This window comes from Pipistrellus kuhlii, unplaced genomic scaffold (genome assembly GCF_014108245.1).
Source record: "Pipistrellus kuhlii isolate mPipKuh1 unplaced genomic scaffold, mPipKuh1.p scaffold_m20_p_25, whole genome shotgun sequence".
NCBI classification, from domain to species: domain Eukaryota; kingdom Metazoa; phylum Chordata; class Mammalia; order Chiroptera; family Vespertilionidae; genus Pipistrellus; species Pipistrellus kuhlii.
In genome coordinates this window covers 8122290-8140283 of record NW_023425524.1, presented here as the reverse complement: position 1 = coordinate 8140283, position 17994 = coordinate 8122290, and the positions used below count along the sequence as shown (strand labels likewise).

General features: G+C 39.6%; 1 protein-coding gene across 1 annotated transcript in view; it reads right to left on the bottom strand.

Annotated features, from left to right (window-relative positions):
- The window catches only part of CATSPERE (catsper channel auxiliary subunit epsilon), a 76934-nt gene that overhangs the window by 20662 nt on the left and 38278 nt on the right, over nucleotides 1-17994 (bottom strand). Inside the window, exons 10-14 of the mRNA XM_036453626.2 lie at nucleotides 12480-12954; nucleotides 9752-10194; nucleotides 7042-7100; nucleotides 5130-5205; nucleotides 4080-4132 (exon numbers count right to left, since the gene is read on the bottom strand). Coding sequence (XP_036309519.1) covers nucleotides 4080-4132; nucleotides 5130-5205; nucleotides 7042-7100; nucleotides 9752-10194; nucleotides 12480-12954 — 1106 coding nt within the window. The remainder of the gene's footprint in view (nucleotides 1-4079; nucleotides 4133-5129; nucleotides 5206-7041; nucleotides 7101-9751; nucleotides 10195-12479; nucleotides 12955-17994) is intronic.

Sequence of the window (17994 nt, the reverse complement as noted above, 5' to 3'; positions counted from 1 at the left end):
TATTTTTATTGATTTCAGAGAGGAAAGGAGAGGGAGTCAGAAACATCAATGAGAGAAAATAATTGATTGGCTGCCTCTTGCATGTCCCACACTGGGGATCAAGCCTGCATCTCAGGGATGTGCCCTTACCGGAATCAAACCCAGAACCCTTCAGCCTCCAGGCCAATGTTCTATCCACTGAACCAAACCAGCTAGAGAAAATATGTTGTTATTGATTTCAGAGAGAAAGGAAGAGGGAGAGGGAGATAGAAATATCAATGATGAGAGAGAATCATTGATCTGCTGTTTCCTGCATGCCCCCTACTGGGGATTGAGCCCACAACCCAGACATGTGCCCTGACCAGGAACTGAACCTTAACCTCCTGGTCAATGCTGAACCACTGAGCAACACCTGCCAGGACCTCAGACATTTTTTAAAACATACATTTCTAATTTATTCTAGAGACTCAGTTGTGCAGGTAAGAAGCTACTTTAAGGATTCACATATTTCTTTTCTTTTTTTCAGGAACAATTTTTAAAATGTTTTTATTTATTTATTTTTAATAAATCTTTATTGTTCATATTAGTACAAATGTTCCTCTTTCCCTCCCACCCCCTCCATTGGTCCCCTCCACCAGGTTCCCACCCCACCCTCTGCCCTTTCCCCACCCACATTGTCCTCATCCATAGGTGCACAGTTTATGTTCAGTCTCTTCCCACATTCCCCTCTTCCCTTCTCCCCAAGAATCGTCAGTTCACTCCCCTTCCATACCTCTGATTCTATTATATTCAACAGTTAATATTGTTCATCAGATTTTTAAAAAATTTCCTTGGGTTTTAGATTCACTTGTTGATAGTTACATATTTGTTGTTCATAGTTTTTATCTTTATTTACTTTCTCTTCCAAAAGAACCCCCTTCAGCAATTCATATAATTCTGGTTTGGTGGTGATGAACTCCTTTAGCTTTTTTTTTTTTTTTTTTTTTTTTTTTTTTTTTTTTTTTTTTTTAGTGAAGCTCTTTATCTGGCCTTCGATTCTGAGTGATAGCTTTGCTGGGTAGAATATTTTTGGCTGTAGGTTCTTATTATTCATCACCTTGAATATTTCTTGCCATTCCCGTCTGGCCTGCATGGTTTCTGTTGAGAAATCAGCTGACAATCGTATGGGTGCTCCTTTATAGGTAACTACCTGCTTTGCTCTTGCTGCTTTTAATATTCTCTCTTTGTCTTTTGCTCTTGGAATTTTAATTATGATTTGTTTTGGTGTGGTCTTCTTTAGATTCCTTTTGTTTGGAGTTCTGTGCACTTCCTGGACTTGTAAGTCTAATTCTTTCACCAAGTGGGGGAAGTTTTCTGTCACTATTTCTTTCAGTATGTTTTCGATATCTTGCTCTCTCTCATTTTCTGGGATCCCCATAATTCTGATGTTGGTTCACTTGAAGTTGTCCCAGAGGTTTCTTACATTATCTTCAATTTTCTGGATTCTCTTGCCTTCTTGCTTCTGCGGAGGAGTGTCTTCTGACTCTTTGTGTTCCAAATCTTTGACTTGATTCTTGCGATCTTCCATTCTGTTTTTAGGACTCTATAATATTTTTTATTTCAGACAATGTATTCTTTATTTCTTGTTGACCCCTCATTATTTCTTATTGATCCCTTATTATTTCTAGTTGATCCCTTTTCATATCCTCATAGGTCTTATCGACCTTTTCTAGGAAATTCTTGAAAAACCTTATAAGCGTGGTTTTGAACTCTATATCCAGTCGCTTTTTGTTCTCCATTTCTTTTATTTGTGATCTGTTTCCTTGTCTCGGCATTTTTGCAGCTTCCCTGAGTTGGTAGCCTTAAACGTCTCTGTGTTCAGTTGGATGGGGCAGAGTTTCAGGGTGGAGCCTACAGCCTTGGCTTCCATCAGCCCCGCCCTATGCGGCTCCTGAGTCTCAGTGTTCCTCAGGGTCCTTCGGTACTCGCTGCAAGCACCTCTGAGAGTGAGGTGCCCTCGAGTTTCGCCTGCTACCAAACAGTCTAGTCTCTCCCCCAATGAGCCCGGAACTGGGGGTCAGTTCAGTTGGAAGTGGGGTTGGAAGTGGAGTTCAGAGCAGTCTGGAGCTTTTGTCTCCTTCCCGCCAGGACAATCCCGCGGCACAGCCGACCGCCCGTTCTCTGCGCGCAATGTGCGCGCCTCCAGGACCTCCTTTCGCTGCTCCCCTGGGCCTCCGCCTCACAGCCCAGGCTTCCTCTGTATGAGCCTGGGTACCCGGGGTCCTGCCTAGAACTGGGGTTCAGCGCTATCGGGTCTGGGGTTCAGCACAGTCCAGAGCTTTTATCTCCTTCCCGCTAGGGAACACCAGCCAGGCACTCAGCCTCCCCTCCTCTCCAGCTCCGTCCTCTCCACGCGCGCAGCATGTCTCCGTACCTTAGGCTTTTACAGCTACTTTGATTTTCCTTCTGGTTTTCTCTTTCCTTCTCGTTGTAGAATTTCCAGTCAGTCGACTTTCCTGTAGTTCTGGGTAATGTCCATTTTATATTTTAGTTGTATTTTATTGAAATCGTTGTGTGCGGCTGCGGTTAGGTGTTTACCTGGGCAGCCAGCTTGGATGCTCTCCCAGGATTCACATATTTCTAGTTAGGGTTCATGCAGCCATAAGGCTATCATGGTATATGAAATGATAGCATTTTCTGGAAGTTAAATTATTCATTTGACCATTTTCATTGGCTGCTTCCAGTGGAACTCATAAGGATAAACCACGGTGTCTAGATAGATATTGGAAGTCTAGACTATCTCCCGTCTCACATGCAAATTAGACCCCAAGAAATGCCCTCCTTCATTGACAAGTCTCCCGTCAGAAGTACCTTGGGCCCCACAGGTCTCCTCTGGCAACTGTAAAGCGTTAGGCCTCTACAACCACAACCTGCATCTAAGATATTAGGGTTATTTTTAGGTTCCAGAACAGTGAGCCACTGACTAAGAGGCCTGAACCTCCGTCCTGAAGTCTGTGTTTTGTAAACACGCTCTCCCGGTGATTCTGATGAGTCACTAGCTTGACGATCTGCTGTCTAGACCCTCCCACAAGTGGATTGACTCAAACTGATTGGCCCCTCCCTGAGGCAGGAAACCCACATCAAGTAGTACTGGGAATTCATTTTGGTAACTTGTTGCTTAGAGCAGCTATTCTCAAATTTTCATGCCCCTACTAATTTTATGGAAAAAAATTTAAAAATAGAGGTTCTGACTCAGCAGACGTGAGATGAAACCTGACATCTGCATTTCTAATAAGTTCCCAGGGGATGCCTGGTCCATAGACCATACTCTAATGAGCAAGGATGTAGAGCATCTCAGAAACAGCATGTTATGGGCTGTATAAATCAATTAGCCTTTGCGTTTCCTGGAAATGCAGATTCCTTGCTGAATGAGATGGTAATACTTAACACGTTTCAGATGGATCACGAGAATTTGAGTGTTTTCTGTTCTAAGGATTGTGGCCAATCACGAGAATTCTTAAAAAAAAAAATAAAAAAATTAGCTTGTGGCAGCAGAGCTAAACACCTAAACTTGCAGCCTCGAACAACAATTTCAAAACTACAACTGAGTGGAAAGTCTACAACTAGAAGGAAAGAGAAGGGCAGTATGAGTCTGGGTCCCCAGAGTCTCACCCGGAACTGGAGTTGAGAGCAGTGGGGAGCTTGTGTTTTCTTGTGGATTGAAAAAGCCAGCTGCGTACTCAGTTGCCAGCCCTCTCCATGCATGCACCTCTGTACTTTACTTCCGCAGCTCCTCTGGGTCTCAGTGTGCTTTTCCCTTCCCTTCTACAATAGTTGTAGACTTTCCACTCAGCCAGCCTCCCTGTGGTTCTGAATGATGTCTGTTTTGTCTTTTAGTTGTAGTTTTGAAGTGATTGTCTGAGGCTGCAAATTCAGGTGTTTACCTATGCTGCCATCTTGGTTTCTCCTCAAAAAGCTGATTCTCAATTCAGTTTTTTTTTTTTTTTATTACACTATGGACATGTCAGTCATTAGCCTAAATTATCACTAATAATTACCAATTAGTTTACCACTTGTTTTTAAAACGTAGAGTAAGACAGGTCAAATGTAAATATACTTGCCCTTTAACCACAATGTATTTGCTGGCATCACAGCCAATAGCTACTTGGAACACCTAAAATGAAGTAATTAGGTTGGTAAGTTCAGTGGTTCTGACCTACACATTTCTATAGCTAAAAGCAATTCAATTTCAAATTAGAAATAATAACCTTTTAAGTGTATTTTCCTACTTCTTTGGTCACTTTTTAAAAATACATACATACATAAATACACACACACACACACACACACACACATACACACACACACACACACACACACACACAAATATATTTAAGCCGAAACCAGTTTGGCTCAGTGGATGGAGCATCAGCCTGCAGACTGAAAGGTCCCAGGTTTGATTTTAGTCAAGGGCATGTACCTTGGTTGTGGGCACATCACCAGTGGGGGGTGTGCAAGAGGCAGCTGATTGAGGTTTCTCTCTCATCTATGTTTCTAATTCTCTATCCCTCTCCCGTCCTCTCTGTAAAAAATCAATAAAATATAAAAAATTTAAAATTTTTAAAAATACTTTTTTTTAAAATTGATTTCAGAGAGGAAAGGAGAGGGGGAGAGAGAGATAGAAACATTAATGATGAGAGAGAATCATGGATCACCTGTCTCCTGCATGCCCCTACTGGGGACCGAGCCTGCAACCTGGGCATTTGTCCTGACTGGGAATTGAATTGTGACCTCCTGGTTCATAGGTAGAAGCTCAATCACTGAACCACACTGGCCAGGCTATGCATTATTTTTTAAAATTTATTGTTAAATTGTAGTTGATATACAATACTGTATTCGTTTCAGGTGTACAAGATAGTGATTAGACATTTATATACTTTATGAAGTGTTGCCCCCACTCATCTAACACCATACATAGTTATTACAATATTACTGATTATATTCCCTATGCTGTGCTTGACATCCCCGTGACTGTAACTAGAAATTTGTATTCATGTATTACTGAAGTAAATTGCTGCACTGTACACCCTGTGGCTATTTTTATAACTGGAAATTTGTATCTATATATTATTGAAATACATCTTTTTAAACCTTTCACCAGTGTCACTTACCCTTGGGGGTGTTGGGCATGTTTTTCCAAATTCACTGGGCCTCACCTGGATAATCATGAGACCCGTGTTCTGGTCTCTAGGGAGAAACAACAACACAGGTCAGTACAGGCTCACAGGGGAGTAGACATGACTCTGCCTTTATGTAGAGCAGACAAGAGCCCCATGTGCCTGCTGTGACTGGCCCCTCCTGAGAAATGCTGGGGGACTGGGAAAGGGTGGGGTGACAGCTTAAAGCGTACCAACATCCGAATTTCCCCCCCCATTTATTTATTTATTTATTTATTTATTTATTTATTTAAATTATTATCTGTGTACATATTTTAACAATGCCCACCCCCTCTTATACATACCCTCCCTCCCCAGAGTTTTGTGTCCATTGGTTGTACTTATATGCATGTATACAAGTCCTTCAGTTGATCTATTATCTCCCCCAGATCTCCCTACCCTACCTGCTGTAATTTGACAGTATACTTGTTGCTTTACTGTTTCTATATCTATCTTTTGGTTCATCAGTTTATAATGTTCTTTATTATCCATAAATAAGTGAGGTCATGTAACATCCGGATTTTTGGGGTGCCAGAAGAAGAGAGCAAGCAGAATATTGAAGGCCTATTGGAAGAAATAATTACAGAAAACTTTCCCTACCTGGTGAAAGAAATAGACTTACAAGTTCAGGAAGCGCACAGAACCCCAAGCAAGAGGAACTCAAAGAGGACCACACCAAGACATATCATAATTAAAATGGCAAGGGCAAAAGACAAAGAGAGAATCTTACAAGCAGCAAGAGAAAAACAGTTAGTTACCTACAAGGGAGTACCCATACGACTGTCAGCTGATTTCTCAACAGAAACTATGCAGGCCAGAAGGGAGTGGCAAGAAATATTTAAAATGACAAATAACAAGAACCTACAACCAAGATTACTCTATCCAGCAAAGCTATCATTCAGAATTGAAGGTCAGATAAAGAGCTTCACAGACAAGAATAAGTTAAAGGAGTTCATCAACACCAAACCAGGATTACACGAAAATGCTGAAGGGCATTCTTTAAGAAGAGAAAGAAGAAGAAAAAGGTAAAGGTAACAATTATGAACAACAGCTGAAACCGGTTTGGCTCAGCGGTAGAGCGTCGGTCTGCGGACTGAAAGGTCCCAGGTTCGATTCCGGTGAAGGGCATGTACGTTGGTTGCAAGCATATCCCCAGTAGGGGGTGTGCAGGAGGCAGCTGGTCGATGTTTCTCTCTCATCGATGTTTCTAGCTCTCTATCTCCCTTCCTCTCTGTAAAAAAATCAATAAAATATATTTTTAAAAAATATGAACAACAAAAAGATATCAAATATATACCTACCAACAAGTGAATCTAAAAATCAAGTGAATAAAAAATCTGAAGAACAAAATGGACTGGTGAATATAATAGAATTAGGGACATAGAAAGGGATTGGACTAACAATTCTCAGGGGGAAAGGGGTCTGAGGGGTGCGGAAAGAAATTGGACAAAAATTTTACACCTATGGATGAAGACAGTGGTGGGGGTAAGAGCATAGGGTGGGGTCGGGAACCAGGTGGAGGGAAGCTATGGGAGGAGGAAGGAAGGAACACCTGTAATAATCTAAATAATAAAGATTTATTATTTTAAAAAAATATATAAAATCAATTAAAAAAAATAGCACCCCTTTTTTTGCATCTTCACCTGGGTGAGTGAGAACTTCTGATAGGTCAGTTTCCCTTTAGGCACAAGGAATCTTCTACGTTTTTACACACAATACCGATGTCCCGTCTATCCAGACACTTAAAGGAATTTCCAATCTGGATATTTAAAAGGATATGGGGCTATTCAAATAAAAGGATAGCCACAAATCAATAACCTGAATAGCATATTTAGCATGAGCAGTCTCTTCTAAAAGTCACACTCACTGTAGCTTGAAGTAATCATGTACTGCCTCATAATTTATAGTCTGATAAAGCATTATGTCCTGAAAAAAGAAAGTAAAAAAGGTTTTGTAAAGCAGGAAAATTGGAAATGGGAAAAATGGATACTTTCAAAACAGATTTAAATCTTTCTTTAGGTAAGAAAAATAATATATTTAGCGTTTTTAAATTTTTCTTTACTATCTCAGAAACTCCAACTATGTACATATTAGATTCCCTTTGTTACGTTTTCCTTTTAATTTTATATTATTGATCTTATTTCTACTGCTTCTCTCTTCCACTTCATTTGACTTTTGTCATGATATCATTCTTATTTTTCATTTATATCCTGAGCATAGAAGATTTTTCACTTTTCTGTTTTCTAATAACCTTGTTTCTGGAGCATTTTATTTGTTCTCTGATAGTTTTAAGTGATTAAAGATACCATCTTGTCTGCAATTTCTGAGACAATGAAAAATTATCTGTCTGAACCTGTAGTTTTTGAGTCATTAAAAAAAAAAAATCTCCATTTGTTATTTGCATATGTTCTTACAATTTGATTCCATCTGGGATATGTTTCATCTTAATTTCCAATATTTCAAAAGTTGGCTATATTCTCAGGTACAGTCATTAGATGATATTAAAGGCAGAAAATAATAAACCTTGCATTTTTATTTATTTATTATTTTTTAAAATATATTTTATTGATTTTTTACAGAGAGGAAAGGAGAGGGATAGAGAGTTAGAAACATCAATGCGAGAGAATCATCGACCAACTGCCTCTTGTACAACCCCTATTGGGGATGTGCCCGCAACCAAGGTACATGCCCTTGACTGGAATCGAACCCGGGACCTTTTAGTCCGCAGGCTGACGCTCTATTCACTGAGCCAAACCGGTTTCGGTCGCATTTTTAAAGTATAGTGATCTTTCTCCTTACACCTTTATATTTATATATAAACACACACACACACACACACACACACACACACACACACACACACATTAACAGTAGTTCCTTTCTTTGAACATGGAACTAGATTTATTTTTAATGTAATGACTCTCACAACCTTCAACTTTATCACAAGATTGTAGATTTTGTGTTATACCACTCAACATCCAGCTTATGAGTAAGTAAACTTTGTCTCAGAAATGAGATTTTTTCCTAAGATTTTTCAGAGGCACAAGGACTGTTCTGATCACAATATATTAGCCAGCACCAAACTGATCTCCCTCTAAACACACACACACACACACACACACACACACACACACATCATTTTATATCTCTCAAGATAAGTATGAATGAAGAAACACTAAATCAACTCAAAATGAGATTCGTTACTTGAATGGAACACCTGAAACCCTGAACAACTCCTAAAAGAAAATACAGGTGTAAATGCCTTCAGATTGGTTTTGACAATGATTTTTCGGATTTGACACCTAAAGCAGAGGCAAAAAAAGCAAAAGGCAACGCTGTCTCCGAGTGTGAACCAGGAGGCAGTAGATGGCTAGTTACTCCCAGCTGCTGCAGTGAGGATGACTTTTAGGAGAACCTGCTCGTGCTAAATATGCTCGTCAGGTTCTCCATTTGTGGCTATCCTTTTGTTTACATGGCCTCAGATCCTTTTAAATATGCAGATTGGGGCCGAAACCGGTTTGGCTCAGTGGATAGAGCGTGGACCTACGGGGCTGAAAGGTCCCAGGTTCGATTCCGGTCAAGGGCATGTACCTTGGTTGCGGGCACATCCCCAGTGGGGGATGTGCAAGAGGCAGCTGATCGATGTTTCTCTCTCATCGATGTTTCTGACTGTATCCCTCTCTCTTCCTCTGTGAATATTCAATAAAATATGTTTTAAAAAAAATGCAGATTGAAAATTCCTTCAAGTGCCTGGATCGATATGAAATCGGTATTGTGTGTGAAATGTAGAAGGGTCCTTGTGGCTAAAGGGAAACTGACCAGTCGGAAGGTTATTTCCTCCTTCTGGGAGCAGATGTTTGCAAAGATGGCTGCAGGGACTCCTCTCCCTCAAGCGTGCAGGACCCTGGACAGCACACTTGAGCTGTTCTATTAAGAGGTGGGCGGAGTCTGTTTCCCCATCCTCTTAACCAAGGCTGGTCTTGTGAACCGCTTTGATGAATAGGAGGAGGCCAAGTCCAGGCCTCAGGAGGCCGGGTCGCTTCCTCTCTCCCTGGTGTGGAACATTGCCCTGAGCCTGCCACGCAGGGAAGCGGGACCTCCCGTGCAAAAGGCAGCCCCATGGAGCAGAGACAAGCCTCCAGCCCAAGCCCCTCACTCCAACAAGCCAGTGCGTGGACCGGCCACTGGACCCGTGAATGAGGCCACTGAGACCATCCTACACAGGCAGGTCGCCCAAGGACCACAGCTTCCTGAGTGAGTCCAGGTGAAACGCCCTGTTACTCACAACCCTAACTGTGGATTTGATGGCAGAACCAGGCACTAAGAATAAAATAAAAAGATAAAAGGAAGAACACAGTCCAACTGACAGATACTTTTTGCAGGAAAGAGGCCTTAGATATTGCAAGTGGAAACTGTGGCTCGGGAATTAATGGCTTATCATATTATTTATGAAAAAAACACGCATGTTTCTCAACATGTTCCAAGCTAAACCTAGAAGGGAAATCTGTTTTAAAGAATATTAACATTATGCTTTTACATTTATTAAAATCAAATGACATTTTAAAATAACAACTTACCATGGTTTTAGTGCAGAATCCTGAAGCAATTTCATACTTATTATGGAATTTGTATTCTAATAGTTTTGGGCCATAAAGTTCCATAATAATATACAAACCTTTATTTTCTGGGTAGACTATTTGAGCCCAAATTGACAGTTTCTTTTTTTTGTCCAAGATGTAAAAAACACGATCAATATTATTATGAAATGCTACAAAGGGGCATTTTTCTTTTGTTTTGTAAGTTGCACTTCGTATTTCCAGACTTAAGGGAAACTCCTGTACACCTAGTGTGCCATTTTCAAAAACACTTACAAAATTTACTTGACTAACTGAATTCAAAAAAAATTGTGTTTTTGTTGCTTTGTTTGTCCATAAAGGTAGCTTCACTGCATCTCTAACATAAATCTTGAAAAAAAACAAGTTATTGTTTTCCATTTTTACCAAGATATTTCCATAGTAATCTGGAAAAGAGAGAGAGAGGTTTGTTATTCTAAGTAACCATAAATTCATGCTTTTGTTTAAGTGGACTTTTAACCAAAGTAATCTTTTTATAATGACTATTTATGTACTTTGAGAAAATTAGGGTGTCCAGGCACAAACCTGCAACTTTACACAATAGCTTCTCTTCCACTTCACAGTACAGTAGGTTTTTCCTGCATTCACGATATCACTTATATATCACATCATATATAGGGGGAAAAAAGAGCTTACTAATGTGTATTAGTGAGAATGAGCATGACAAGAATGGCATTATTAGGAAGCATTTCAAACTAAATGTGTATATCCCCCATTCAAATGCATATGGTGAAGTCTTAACTGCCATTGTGACTGTATTTGGAGATAAGTCTTTAAGGAGGTTCTTTAGATTAAATGAGATCATAAGGGTGGGGCCTTATTCCTATGTGTCTGGAGTCCTCCGAAGGAAAGGCACTGGATCTTTCTCTCCCTCTCCATGCTCCCCGCTCCTTTCCCTGCATGCACAAAGAGGAAAGGTCATATGAGGACATAGTGGGAAGTTGGCTGCTGTCTCCAATCCAGGAAGAGAGTCCTCATCAGAAACCAACTTGCTGACACCTTGATCTTGAACTTGTAGCCTCCAGAACCATGAAAAAATAGATTCCTATGGTTTAATCCACCTACTCTGTGGCATTTTGGTATGTCAGTCCTAGCAGAATATAATTGGGATGAAGAATGGGGTGGGGTGGGCACTTCTTCATGTTCACTCTGTAAATAATAAGTTTTCTTCCCTTAATAGAGTATTATGTTTAAGACTTAGAGGTTCATGGTACATCTACACAATGGAATACTATGCTGCCATAAAAAAAGAAGAAATTCTCATCATTTGCAGCAACCTGGATGGAATTGGAGAATATCATGCTGAGTGAAATAAGCCAGTCAATGAAAGAGAAACACCACATGACCTCACTCATTTATGCATAATAAAGAACATAAACCGATGAACCAAAAGATAGATATAGAGACAGTAAAGCAACAATCAGATGGTCAAATTACAGTGGGGAGGGTAGGGAGATCTGGGGAAGATAAGAGATCAACCGAAAGTCTTGTATACATGCATATAAGTACAACCAATGGACACAAAACTCTGGGGAGGGAGGGTATGAATGGGGGGGGGGAAGGTAAAATATGTACACAGATAATAATTTAATTTAAAAAATAAAAAGAGAAGGAAAACAAAATAAATAAATAAATAAATAAATAAATAAATAAATAAAAAGAATGGGGTGGGGTGGGCATTTCTTCTAAATAATAAGTTTTCTTCCCTTAATAGAGTATTATGTTTAAGTCTTAGAGGTTCATAGACAGTCTCTTAACCACTTTGGTTCTATAGGCATCTTTATGAAATGAACATTTAGTTCACTTCATTGCTTTCTTTTCAGATACAACATTCTTGGTGGGCCACTTCTAGCCCGGGGGTCCCCACACCGTCCCATGATATGCTGAGCAAGAAGGCTCAAGTTCAGGCGCTGCTTCTGCCACTTCCTAGCTGGCCAGCCTCGGGCTGGTGAACTGCCATCCTGGAGCCCTAGGTACCCCCCAAGAAAGACATTGAAGTTCTAACTCTCATTACTACTTTGGAATGTGCCCCCCCCCCCTTTTTTTTTGAGATAGGGTCATTACAGCTGTGCTTGGTTAAGACAAGGGCATACCAGAGTAGGGGAGCCCTGTTGTCCTTAAAACAAGATGGCACGTGAAGTCACGGGGAGCGTGCTATGTGATGATCGATTGGAATGATGTGGCTGCAAGCCAAGGGATGCACGGTTTGCTAGAAGCCACCAGAAGCTAGGGAGAGGAAGGAAAGATTCCTCCTCGGGTATCAGAGGGAGCATGGCATTGCTGACACCTTGAAAGCAGACTTCCAGCCTCCAGAACTGGGAGACAATACATTGCTGTTGTATTAAACCACCCAGCTTGTGTAGTTTGTTACAGGAGCCCTAGGAAACGAATGAGACCATGTCACCTCCTACACTGAAGATGCACATGTAGTTCTTATTTCATATCTGCTGATTGGCCAAATAATCTGGGGGGGGAAAAAGAACTCGAGTTTGCCATTTTGCTATAAAGATCATAGTTAATGTTAGTAGAATTTGATACCCATTTTAGGTGATAAGAATTCCCCTTTACCTATCAGTATTTAATGTACATTTAAATTTGCTACATCTTCATAAGAAAGTCATCTATTATGAAATCAAGAGCATTTTTTTTTTGCACAATGAGAATGCCTCACCTAAATAAACATCATGAATAACACTGTCATCTGATAATTTTGAAAGATTCCCAAATTCTGTAGGTGTCTGTATAACTCCATTAGCAGAGAAATCGTGATAAGAATAGTAGATCCTGTGTTTGTCCCATAGTATTAATTCTGGCATTGATGAATATACAAAATGTGGAGTTATAAAAGTGTCCCTTGTGACATTTAATGAAAAGTCTTTGAGCAACCACTGTCTCGAATCTTCATTATATATCCCTAGGTAAATTTGTTTCATGACATTACATGTAAGACAGTAACTTAAAAACATGCCAAATTCAAAAGGATGCGCTGTATACACAATACTGTGTATACTCAGAGTAGCAATTGAGGGTATATATATAGATTCCCTCACTTTTTTCATATTTGTTATTTCAACAAATTCAAGAGAATCATATCCAAGATAAACTGCATCTCTTGTCCAGATTGCCAAGTTGCTTCTTTTATTAGCCTGGAAAATGGAGAATAGAAAATAATTAGAATATCTTCAATTTTTAGGGATAGTCCTAACAATTCTTGTCTTCTAACTTGCTATATTTAAAAGTAAAACATAGTTCAAAGATCTAGACCAAGCTCTCCAAAAATTCATCTGGAATAAAAAATACCCCGAATAGCCACAGCTATTTTGAGAAAGAAGAACAAAGTTGGAAGGATCACAATACCAGATATCAAGCTATATTACCAAGCCATGGTTCTCAAAACTACCTGGTACTGGCAGAAGAACAGACATATAGACCAACCAGTAGCCCTGCACATGAATCTGCGTGCCAATTCCTTGCTAATAGCTCACTGCTGTCCTCCAGTAGCTCTTTGCCTGCTGCCCCACCCTCCTCTAGTCCCCTGCTCCCCCCCTCCCCCCCCCTCCACTCCTCCCACAGCTTGCTGCCCTGCCCCCTCTGTAGCTCTCCACTACCTGCTAGTAGCTCGCTGCCCCAACCTCCTGCTGATCCATGATCTGGTCATTAAGTGGTCAGTCATTACGCTACATGGCGTAATGACTATTTGTATATTACATCTTTATTATATAGGATGGAACAGAATAGAGAATCTAGAAATTGACCCAAGCCATCATACTCAATAATTAATATTTGACAAAGGAGGCAAGAGCATATAATGGAGTCAAAACTGTCTCTTTAATAAATGGTGCTGGGAAATTTGGTCACATGAACAGACATATAGATCAATGGAATCGAATCGAGAACCCAGATATCAACCCAAATCACTATGCTCAATTAATATTTGACAAAGGAGGCACGAATATACAATGGAGTCAAGACAGTTTCTTCAATAAATGGTGTTGGGAAAATTGGACAGACACTTGCAAAAGAATGAAACTAGATCACCAACTTACACCATTCACAAAAATAAACTCAAAATGGATACAGGACTTAAACATCAAACGGGAAACCATAAAAATACTAGAAGCATCCACAGGCAGCAAAATCTCAGACGTATGCCAAAAGAACTTCTTCACTGATACTACCCCTAGGGCAATGGAAGCTAAAGAGAAAATAAACAAATGGGACTACATCAAAATAAAAAGCTTTTTTACAGCAAAAAAAAAAAAAACCATCAACAAAACAACAAGAAAGCCCACTGTGTGGGAGAACATATTTGCAAATGATACCACTGATAAAGGTTTAATCTCCAACATCTACAAACAGCTTATACAACTAAATAAAAGGAAGATGAATAATCCAATTAAAAAATGGGCAATGGACCTAAATAGAACATTTTCAAAAGAAGACAGAAGGAAGGCCAAAAGGCACATGAAAACATGCTCAAAGTCACTAATTGTCCGAGAGATGCAAATCAAAACAACAATGCGGTATCATCTCACACCTGTCAGAATGGCCAACATCAACAAGTCAACAAACGACAAGTGTTGGCGAGGTTGCGGAGAAAAAGGAATCCTCGTGCACTGCTGGTGGGAATGCAGACTGGTGCAACCACTGTGGAGAACAGTGTGGAGTTTCCTCAAAAAACTGAAAATGGAACTCCCATTTGACCCACTAATCCCACTTCTAGGAATATATCCCAAGAAACTAGAAACACCAATCAGAAAGGATATATGCACCCCTATGTTCATAGCAGCACAATCTACAATAGCCAGAATTTGGAAACAGCCTAGGTGCCCATCAGCAGATGATTGGATCCAAAAACTATGGTACATCTACACAATGGAATACTATGCTGCCATAAAAAAGAAGGAATTCTCATCATTTGCAGCAACCTGGATGGAATTGGAGAACATCATGCTGAGTGAAATAAGCCAATCAATGAAAGAGAAACACCACATGACCTCACTCATTTGTGGATGATAAAGAACATTATAAACTGATGAACCAAAAGATAGATATAGAGACAGTATATCAACAAGTAGACTGTCAAATTACAGCAGGGAGGGGAGGAAGATCTGGGAGAGATAATAGATCAACCGAAGGACTTGTATACATGCATATAAGTACAACCAATGGACACAAAACTCTGGGGAGGGAGGGGATGTGTGGGAGGGAAGGAGGGGGGCAAAAAAAAATCAATAAAATATATTTAAAAAAATAAATAAATAAAAATAAAGAGCAAAAAAAAAATAAAAATAAAAAAATAAATAAATGGTGCTGGGAAATTTGGTCAGATACATAAAAATAAAAAAATAAAAAGGAAGGAAGATCACCAACTTACACCATACATAAAAATAAACTTAAAATGGATAAAGGACTTAAATGTAAGATGGAAAACCATAAAAAAAATCAGACAAGACTCCATAGACAGCAAAACATCAGACATGTGTCGTAGCAATATCTTTGCCAGCACAGCTCCTAGGGCAATGGAAACTAAGGAGAAAATAAACAAATGGGACTACATCAGAATAAAAAGCTTCTGCACAGCAAAAGAAACCATCAACAAAACAACAAGAAAGCCCACTGCATGGGAGAACATATTTGCCAATATTATCTTTGATAAGGATTTAATCTCCAATATTTACAGGGAATTCAGACAACTTAACAAAAGGAAGATAAAAAACTCAATAAAAAAAAAAAAGAAAGAAAAAAGGGCAAAGGACCTAAATAGACACTTTTCGAAAGAGGACATTCAGAAAGCAAAGAGACATATGAAAACACTGGTAGCCCACACGAATTCGTACGCCAGTAGCTCTCTGTGGGACCTGGCAGCTCCCCCCCCCCCCCCCGGGAGGACCTCCTTGGCAGGGGCGGGACCCTTGCCTCATTGCCACAGCAACAAAGCAAGCATTCCACCAGGCTGCTCACACTGCCGGCTCTCAGTGGCTGCTCCCCCAGGACTGGGGGACTCTGGTAGAACTGAGGGGACTGGGCATCACCATCTTGTAGCTATGGATGCTGCCATTTTTGTGATGGAGTGATGGTTAATTTGCATATTACCCTTTATTAGATAGGATACTCAAGGTCACTAATTATCTGAGAGATGCAAATCAAAACAACAATGAAGTACCATCTCACACCTACCAGAATGGCTCTCATCAACAAATCAACAAATGACAAGACCTGGAGAGGATGCAGAATAAAGGAAACCCTCATGCACTGCTGGTGGGAATGCAGACTGGTGCAGCCACTGTGGGGAACAGTATGGCGTTCCTTAAAAAATTTAAAAATGGAACTGCCATTTGACCCAGTAATCCCACTCCTAGGAATATATCCCAAGAAAACAGAAACACCAATCAGAAAGGATATATGCACCCCTATATTCCTAGCAGCACAATTTACAATAGCTAGGATTTGGAAACAGCCTAAGTGCCGATCAGCAGATGAATGGATTAGAAAACGATGGTACATCTATGCAATGTAAAAAAGAAGGAATTCTTACTATTATATTTGCAACAGCATGGATGGAACTAGAAAGCATTATGCTAAGTGAAATAAGCCAGGCAGTGAAAGAAAAATACCACATGATCTCACTCATTTATGGATAATAAAGAACATTATAACCTGATGAACAAAAAGATAGATATAGAGGCAGAGAAAATTACAGCATGAAGGCTGGGGAGGGTTGCAGGGGTGGGGGAGGTAAGAGATCAACCAAAGGACTTGTATGTATGCATATAAGCATAACCAATGGACGCAAGACACTGGAGAGGGGGTGAGGGCAGGTGCCAGGGGTGAGGGAGAGTGGGGCGCGGGGAGAGGTTAGGTAGGGGAGGCCTGGGGAAGGTCAATGGGAGGGAAAAAGGAGACATATGTACTACTATTTGTAATATTTTAGACAATAAAATAAAATTTAAAAAGGTAAAACATAGTAACTAGAATGGTTTCTTTTTTCATACATTTTTGAAAAATACTTCAGGCGCAGAAATATATGGCATAGAAATATGTCATATTACAATAAAAAGAAATTATTCCAGTAATTTTATTTTTTATCAGTAGAAATAATTAATCTTAATTCCTTTTTAATTCTTCAAAGACTATCGATCTTCTCTTTTCCTATGTATATATTTACTCTGGTCAGGAGTGCCTCTTTGACCTTGCTGTTTACTAAGATCGATCTATAATGACACCTCAAACATTAATTATTATTATTTTTTAATTCTAGCTTCTGTGGGTATCAGATAAAGGGAAGAGAGAAATTAAAACTTTAAACAAATCAATACTTCCCTTTTGTGGGCCCAGTCTGTTAGAGACAAAGGCTATTCAGAGACTACGTCTGAAATCCAGTGGTCCTAATTTCATTCAGTAGGCCCTTCTCCAGCTGTTTCTAATTCTTTTAAAAATATATATTTTATTGATGTTTTTTTACAGAGAGCAATGAGAAAGAGTCAGAAACATCGATAAGAGAGAATCATCCATCAGCTGCCTCCTGCACACCTCCTAATGGGGATGTGCACGCAACCAAGGTACTTAAAAAAATATTTTTTATTGATTTTTTTACAGAGAGCAAGGGAGAAGGATAGAGAGTTAGAAACATCAATGAGAGAGAACCATCCATCAGCTGCCTCCTGCACACCTCCTACTGAGGATGTGACCGCAACCAAGGTACATGCCCTTGACTGGAATCGAACCTGCTCTATCCACTGAGCCACACCGGTTAGGGCCCTCAGCTATTTAAGTATTTCACAATCTTCTGACTTCCATTCATCTCATCCAGTTGTTGTATTGTCTTTATTTATAATTTGTATTGTCTGTTTGAATATTTTTGATACCTCTTATTAGTTTCTGATACCATGCAATATCATTATTTTGTATCTCAGTGGACTTCCTTTTTTTCCTGTATCAATCAGAATTTATTAGTATTTTGGGATTTAGTATTGATATCTTTATTGAACTCTGAAACATTCTCAGCTCTCTCCCATTTTATTAATCTTTTATTTTGGAATTCTGATTAGATATATATTGGATTTTCTCTTTTCCACTCATCTCTCTCTTCTACTCTGTTTTCCATCCCCTTTTCTCTCATCTTTTCATTTTATTTCATTTCTTATCTAATTTATAAATTTAAGTATTTTTGTTGTATCCAATCT